The sequence below is a fragment of the Silurus meridionalis genome, chromosome 14 (genome assembly GCF_014805685.1).
Source record: "Silurus meridionalis isolate SWU-2019-XX chromosome 14, ASM1480568v1, whole genome shotgun sequence".
In the NCBI taxonomy this organism is placed as follows: domain Eukaryota; kingdom Metazoa; phylum Chordata; class Actinopteri; order Siluriformes; family Siluridae; genus Silurus; species Silurus meridionalis.
In genome coordinates, this window is record NC_060897.1 from 18,778,380 (window position 1) to 18,787,359 (window position 8,980).

Consider the following 8,980-nt stretch of genomic DNA (forward strand, 5'->3'; position numbering starts at 1 on the left):
AAATGAAGCTTTGAACGCTTTGAAAGAAGTCTAGTCATTTACACATTCATGTAAATAGCACTTAGTGGATTTGCTATGAATTATGGGATGCTTTTTCCTTCTGTAACAGAAACACAGGGAGTGAGCTGACATGTCACGGATGATTATGTCCATAAAAAAAAACACAAAGCAACAGATAATTCATATTGAAGCATTTTGTGTGTTTTGTGTGTGTGTGTATGTGGGCCATTGGGAAATACATTTGTGCAGTCTCTGGTCATTATGTTTCCATTCATAGCATCATGCGAACAGGAAACAGCAGATTAGCCGAGTTATTCGCTAATACATGACCACAAGTAGAAACACAGAAACATGATTTGATCACTGATGTCAGTGAGACTTCAGGATGGGAACATACTTGCACTGCAACTTCCCTTTCTAAACATGTGTGCAGGCTTCATTGCATTACTCCAAGCTTCCATATTACATAAAGTACTGTAAGTTGCATTATTAGAGTCTTACCTGCCAACTGCAAATAGAACAATACAACTACAATGCAGCACATTTTTATGAAAAGTGTTAGTGACAGAAGGGGATGTTTATATTCAAATTTTTTATTACCAAAGCACTTAAATGTTTAGCCCAATAAGTCTTCGGATTACGGTTTTTAATCTGACTGGAGCCAAACCAATCATTCATGTGTTACCCATCATTCTCAATATGTAATGCATTCTATAATGCTTTTCTGCTCACCATGGTTCTAAAGAGAGGTTATTTAAGTTACCATAGCTACCATATCAGCTGTCAAGTCATTCTCATCTGGCCTCTCTTATCAACAAAATGTTTCCATCCTGCAAAATTGCTACTAACCAGAGTTTTATTTATTAATTTTTTATATGATTGACTGATTGTATAATTGCAAGAACAAGCAGGGGTCCAAGGATTTCCCTTGTATACTGGTGTAATATTAGCAAAAAAACTATTTTACATTATACCACAGTACTGTGGAATTCTCCAAATCTGATTGGGTACAATAAACATATTTCTGAAATAAAACGTGTTATGAAACAAAAAGTAAATCAGGCTCACTAATTTGAGATGGTGGAAAAGAGGGCAGAGTTTGCAGTGGCTTTGGTATACGATATAACAGGGTACTTAAAACACTAACTCCACTGTCAGTCATTTAATCAAGGAAAAATACATGTCAACTGGCTCATCTGCCATTTTGACTGGGAAAATTTTAATCTCATATTAGTGAAGGTCTGCAGGCCTAGCCTAACATTTTGCAACACTATTTAGCATTAAAATGAGACGTAGTCACACTCACAGGACAGTTGACTTTTGGGAAATCAATATTGTGGCTGCTAAGCACTTTAACTAGCTAGCTCATCATGACTAGCTAGTACTACAAACAAAAACGTGTTGAGGGTTTAAAACAAGGCCATAATTAAACCACTGATATTGTACACTAAACCAATATTGTAAATATTGTATTGTACTTCTCTTTTCTATAAAGTTACTGTGTGTTGGACAAACTCATGTGGTACAGAATTCAGGGCACAGCCTGTACAGAGTGATTGTACACATGCTTTTCTGTTCGGTTTAATCAAAGGTGGATTGTGTCTTATCCTGACTCATATCCTTGACTGATATGAAAGACAGTGTGTGTGTGTGTGTGTGTGTGTGTGTGTGTGTGTGTGTGTGTGTGTGTGTGTGTGTTGCTGAGATATATAAAGCCTGAGGATTTCTGGAAAGAAAAACATTTATGCAAACCGAGAAATCAGTTTGCTTGTACCATCATGTTTATGCAGCTCCAAGGCTTAACACAAGCGCGCGCACTCAAACACACAGACACCCAGGAAATGTCTAACAAATAGTATATATGTTTTTTAAGACTTTTCTAATATGTAAAAATGCATATGCTATATTACTTCCTGTGTTACTTCCTCTGCCAACTTATAATAACAGCAGTGATTCAGATGAATGATTAGTAAAACACACACATGCACGCACGCACGCACACACACACGCACACACACACACCCTTAAATTCAGCTTAATCATTCACATAGACACACCTTAGAACAAACACACATACACACAGAGAGAGAGAAAGAGAATAGGAGAGAAAAAGAGGGAGCGAGAGAGAGCAAAAGAGATATCTCCACACACTTGTTTCTATTACAAACATTCTCCTGTTAATCAGTCAGCTACCTGTCAGTCAGCTGACCACTAGTAGCTCTGGCCTCAGTGCAACATCTAAGCTACGTAGCTTCACCACTCTGCTATCGTTTTACCTGTTAAAATGCTAGCATTTAGACCTCGACTTTGATTTCCATGAAGTGCTACAGTAGTCTGTATCTGTATGGTTCAGCCTATAGTATTGATTTAGAAAATAAAAACAACCAAGACAAAACAGAGCATGCTGAGTTATATGCTAGGTTATAAACCGTTTTAAATGGATATACTTGATTTTCCCACCTGTGTTAAAACTGAAGGCTTTTCCAAGTCAAGTCAAGAAGCTTTTATTGTCATTTCAACCATATATAGCTGACGCAGTACACAGTGAAATTAAACAACGTTCCTCCTGAATCCTGGTGCTACATAAAACAACATAAAGCTAAATCACAGAAAACACAGGGCTAAGGACTAGTAAGTGTCCTCGCCACTTAAAGTGCATCGTGTGCAACCTGGTGCAAACAGTGCAAAGACAACACAAGACAGTGTAAGACAAATACACGAAACACAAAACAGCGCCGCCAGTAAACCTGTTGTATATTGCACACTGCTGTGTGTAAAAGAGTAAAGTGAACATTGTAATTAACAAAAATTTAAACAAAATCTTGTGCAAAAGAGCAACAGCAGCGGTCAAAAAAGATGTGCAAAAACAGCATGTAAACAGTTTGTAGTAATAAAGTGATGTAATATGAGTTCCACTTTTATATAAAGGGAAAAAAGCACAATAACACTTTTTATAATGGAGCGTGTGGCTGTGCTCAGAATTAACCAATCACATTCAAACTTTATTTAATCGTAGTTACCATATAACATGCGTAAATTATGCAATTTTTATTAAATGTCTGATTCTATAAGAATTTCTTGCCATCTTCTTCATGAAGAGGAGAGACATACAAATGATTTTCCACAACATTCTAAATATGGAAGATAAGATACCTAAAGAGGTGCAGAAAATGGGGAACCAATGTGACTAGCATGTCCTTAAAAAAATTGGAAGAACTTAAAACATATCATGGAAGATCCAAAGAGACCTACGACATCATTAAAGGAAAGGAATATCTGATAAATACTGAACACTTCCTGCTACTCACAATAATCTCTCAGCAACATATATACACTAAATGGACAAAAGCTTGTGGACACTTTATCATAAGATTGATATGTGTGTTTTAAACATCCCATTCCATATTTAAGCCCCTTCTGCTGCTATAATAACCTCCAATAGGGTTGAGGTTAGAATGCAGGACAATCAAGTTCTTACACTTCAACCCATATAAACCATATCTTCATTTCTGCACAGTGGTATTGTCTAGCTGGAACAGGTTTGGGTCTCCTAGTTCAAGTAAAAGCAAAATGTTATGTTACTGCATTCAAAAAAATCCTATACAATTGTGTGTGATTCCAACTTTGTGATAATTTTGGGGAACAACCAAAAATGGGTGGAAAAGTTGTCTGTCCCAACACCTTCAGCCAAATACCGTACCATCACCTCAAATCATATGGCAAAATGTGCTATAGTCTGCTGAGTCCAAGGTTTTTGAACAAAAAGCAAGCTGATCATTCAAGAACACCAAACCCCTGGGTGAAACATGGTGCTGGCAGCATCCTTACTATGAAGCAGCTACTCTGCTTCTCTTCCGCTGGGACTATGGCTCAGAAGAGGAAATTATGGCATGTTTAAATATTAGTTTGGCAACAACAAAAAGTAAGCACTGTAAGATAACAACCCAGAGCACATACACTATATTGCCAAAGGTTTGCAGACACCTGGTCATAAGTATGGTATATGCTTTTTGAGCATCGCATTCCACATTTAGTTACAATTTGCTCTTATAATTCCCTCCAATCTTCTGGAAAGATGTTCCACTAGATTTTGGAGTGTACTTGTGGAGATTTATGCTCATTCAGACAAAAGTGTGTTAATAAAGTTGGGTCCTGATGTAGGTGAGGAGGCCTGGGGTGTGGTCAGCTTTCCATTCATGCCAAAGGTGTTCAATAGGGTTGAGGTCAGGGCTCTATAGCAGGAGATACAATTGATAACTACAAACAAAAAACAATTGTGTGCCTTCAGTATCGCGATTTTGCAGTTGGGAAAGAACCACAAATGGCTGGGAAAGTCAGGTTTCCCAATAATTTTGTCCATATAGTGTATCTAAATAATGGAATGGCTTCAGAAGAAGCACATGAGATGGAACATTCAGAGCTCAGGTCCAAATCCAAAAGCTAAAACCTGTTGAAAGACTTAAAGAGGGCTGTTCACAGGTGATCCATTCAGTGCATTCTTTTTTTATTAATTTTTTTCTTAAAACATTTGTTTTGACATGAAACCCTAAACCTTTCATACTGATATTGAAAAACCAATCAATGGAGAATTCCACAGCAATCTGGGAGCCAGGAAAGCAAAATCAGATAAACACTAGTCAATCCTGGGCATCTGAACAGGGCAGAATGCAGACTTTTTAAGTGTGTCATGCTGCCGTTTGCCAAATGCCTTCTGCATTTGCCTGGATTCCGGTGACTCAGAGCAAGCATGTTAGCCTTCATTCTTCTGTTAGATAGTTTTTGATGGATTGAGCTGGTAAGCAGGAATTAGCAGGTGACTAAATTCGATTAGCAGGGATCTACAATGCCTTAGCCCAGGGCTAGATTTATAAACTATGTCAAGTCAAGTCAAGTTTATTTCTATAGCGCTTTTTACAACAGACATTGTCTCAAAGCAGCTTTACAGAATTTAACACTTAAGGTGAACGATGTGTATTTATCCCTGATGAGCAGCCATGGCGACTGTGACAAGGAAAAACTCCCTTAGATGATATGGGGAAGAAACCTTGAGAGGAACCAGACTCAAAAGGAGAAACCATTCTCATTTGGGTGACATCAAGAGTGTGATTATAGTCTTTAAACAATACAGAACACTGGAGAGTAAAAACACGAGCATGAGCACTGGAATGTAAGATTATAAGTAGTGTCCTTTCTTTTTACAGTCATTGGAGATTATGGAACCATAACTCATAAATAGCTCAACATTTGCGATCATTATAGATCCAATGTCCCCACCAACAGATTTTCCCTCCCCTCTTTGATAAGACTTCTTTTTCCTCTTTATCAACTGCATTATCTAAATCGTGTCGTAATTTCAAACAAAGTCCGCTGCCTTCTTTCATTCAGCCAGCATGAACTTGAAAAAGATTCTGTTCAAATGGCCTGCATGTGCTTAACATTGCCATTATAAAGTGCCATTATGACAATTATATCAAAACATGCTAACTAAAACTCAAATCCGATTTTTATAGAAAAACATACAACAAAGAGCTTGTGTACTTTGATACAGACATTACGGGCATACATGGCTATAAAAGATGACCATATGACATTTTGTCTCCTCTTCAATCCAAAAAGACTGTCAGGTTGTCATGATGTTTTTGCATTTACAGCACTGAGCTGTAGCAGAGTGACTTACAGAAGGGCTTTGTAGTTTTGTTTTGTTTATCAAAACCACATCCTAAGGCTATGTTTGAGACTTTACAGTATGATGTATAGTATAAATGAAGAATATTCGAACTCATAACCTCCTGCGTTGTGAGATAGACATTACAGGTTTATGCCACATATGACTGGCATATCCAAATCTTAGCCAGAGGTAAACCTGATAACAAGGACAAGGTGCATGAGCCTGTCTTTATTCACCACGTACAAGACACAGAGAGTCGCTTTAACGCATGCGTTCTGAGCACCTCCAGGTAGTTTGCGGTAATGCGCGCGTGGGTGCGCGTGTGGGTACTTACAGGTAACGCGCGCGCCCCACGGTTTGCCGGTGCATCGCTACTGAGAGTCCGAACAGGCTTCCGGGTGTGCGTCCCTCCTTAACCACGGCAAAGCGTGTGTCCAGGTTCAAAGCGGCACACGCACTGGAGAACACGAGCACACACAGCGCAGTCCGGAGCATCCCGAGTTGTGACGTCATTTCGCTGCCCATCTTCGCGTTAAGAAAACCCCAAGTGCCTGGGGAGCCTTCTTCTAGTGGTGCTGCTGACACGCTCGAGCCGGTAAATGTCCAAGTCTAAGTACAGTTAAAGAGGAGGAGGAGAAAGTGCGTGCACACACACACACACACACACACAGCCCCTCCCTACGTGTGTTTGCTAGAGGAGGAGTCCACAAGGATCTCTCACGAAGCGAAAGCTCATACTAATGTAATAAATCAGATGACGGTGGGTCGGGGGCTGCAGGTGCTCCTGCACCTGCCCTTTTGACCCCCCCCCTCCCCCGCCCCCCGTCCCTGATGCCCATAGTGCGCCTTTTAAGTTTTTTTACCCACCCAGACTAGAACAGTATCACAATACAGAAACACGTGCTGGGAGTAATCCTTCCCTGCACCTTCAGGCTACAAAAAAAAGATCACAATCGCATGCGTGCGGGTGTGTGTGTATGTGTGTGTCTTATCCTTGTTTCCGATCTTGTTTTATATAATATACAGCAAATGGAAATTACAGAATACAAACAAAGACACTGCACAACTTTCTGTTTAAAAAAGTAAAAAAGAAACATAATTGCTGAACCCGGAACAAAAAGGACATTTATTACTCCATGTATATAGATCAAGATTTAAACCTTTGTGTGTTTACACTAATCCTGGTTGAATTCATGTAAATCAGGAAATCTGAACAGCAGAACTTGTGGCTTGAGAAACAAAAGCCCAGACTTGGGCTACTAAACCCTGGCAGAGGAACCACTTGAAAGAAATGAAAGGTCATGTGACAGTGTACAAGAGGATTTGGTCAGGAACAAACAGGAAGGTGTGAAGTTTTTCTTCACACCACACACACTTGCATGTCACAAATGTAATATTGTGAATTTTGCTACTTATCAACTGAGTTTGAGGAAAGACTGGTCAGGAATTGAGAAAATATTGAAGATATCGACTGTTATTATTATAATACTTAAAAACAGAAATTTCCAACATTTTACTGTGTAACAGATTGTACTTGCTATGCTATGTTTTAAAATATTAGAATATCTTGGTGAGATCCTTGGAGATTTTCCATTTTATTTAATTGGTAGATCATATCATTAATATGCATTTGTTTGTAATAATATTTTTAATTTTTGATTGTATTTTTATCATTCAAATACAAATAAGTTTTACATCAACAATCGTGCGATTAAAAGTACATTTACTGGCAAACACATAAGTCATGTTTTTTTTTTATATGATACTAACATTAGAAATGTGTCACCTGTTGGGTATAGAGTTATTTTAATACCATTACAGCTTAAATTGTCCAAATATTTTGGAATTCACCAATACTCAGGTAAAACAATTAGCTTCAGGTTCGACAGAGGAACCCTCAAGCTGTGAGGCATCAATATTACCTGCATAACACATCATATCACTTATAGTCAATTCACAAAATGTACTGAATTACCATTAACATCATATACAGATATAATGTCTAATTACCCACAAGATATTTTCTGAAATCAAAGGAAGATTTGTGTGTTGCTCATGGTGTCAGGAGGCACAGGAGAAAAAAAGACTAGCTGGTCTTCACCTTTTTTTGTGTTTTATTGTATTGTAGCCTTCCTGAATCAGACTTGTTTGTTCAGCACATCACACAAATCGGAAAGGGGGGCACTGCTATTATAAAATTCAATTGCTATGAAGGGTGTAACTTGTTCTGAATCATGTGTCAAAGTAACATCCACAAGAATGCCAGCACCCAAGGTTTCTGAACAGAGCATCCCCAGAGCATCAGACTGCCTCCACCTGCTTACCTTTTTACCATACCACCCTGGTGCGATCTCTACCCCAGGTAAGTGACTCACATTCACTTAGTCGTCCACAGCGATGTAAAAGAAGATGTGATTCTTCCAACCAGGCCATTTGCTTTGCCTTTTGATGCTTTTGTGCCTGTTTAAAGTGCTTTTAGGGATAGGAATTAGTTTTGGGAGGGCTTTTAGTTTTAGTCTTGAGAGCCCATGACCCTGTCACTAGGTGATTGGTTAACAATTCTTTGAACCATTTTTGGTAGGAACTGCTACCAGGATCACCCCAAAAGACCTGCCATTTTGGAGATCTTTTAACTCAATGTTCTCACTGTCATAGTTTGGCCTTTTCAAAGATGTTTACATTTTAATTCTTGGCCACCTAACATATTTCACCAGTTGATAAGTGCAATTTGTAACAAGATATTCCCTTACCTGTCAGTGATCAGTGTGAGGTCAAATCTAGGTTGGATTAAACATTAATTAGGGCTGCAAGGTGTACAATCTAAAGCAGAACAGCATTTCCTCTCTCCTATTTCTTTTCTCTCTGCTTGCCATAAGTTAACTCACAACCTCATGTGAACTCTATGTTTTAATGGGGAATGTCATGGCATATGCAGGCTTTAATGAGTTAATTTTGAGTTTATATTTTACCATCTACACATTTGCTAAACAACAGAATTTCTTTTTCCAAAAAGTCAGAAACCCAGGTAAAGTTAAGAATACCCTATAATTCATTAACATGTAAAACCACTGTTAGTTACAGTAAATTGGAGTTTACATTGTTTTTGAGATATTTTGGCCTAATGTTCACTGTTCAGCACTCTTTATAACCAGAATTACTGTATTATTAAGGTCTTGGGCAAGAGGTGCAGGCAATTCTGACATAATATGCTTGTGAGAGATGAACAAAACAAACAATAGTGATGGACCACAGGAAGTGGAGAAAAGCAGCAACTGTAATCATGTCTTATAGAATAATAGAATAATTAGAAAG

General features: G+C 38.4%; 1 protein-coding gene across 2 annotated transcripts in view; it reads right to left on the bottom strand.

Annotated features, from left to right (window-relative positions):
- The window catches only part of itga3a (integrin, alpha 3a), a 43,139-nt gene extending 36,844 nt beyond the window's left edge, over window positions 1–6,295 (bottom strand). The window contains exon 1 of one of the 2 annotated variants that reach the window (XM_046866110.1): window positions 6,003–6,295. In XM_046866110.1, the coding sequence (XP_046722066.1) occupies window positions 6,003–6,193 (191 nt within the window). In that variant the 5' untranslated portion in view covers window positions 6,194–6,295. The remainder of the gene's footprint in view (window positions 1–6,002) is intronic. The other variant, XM_046866111.1, reaches the window with a different exon arrangement.
- Between the last annotated feature and the right edge of the window lie 2,685 nt (window positions 6,296–8,980).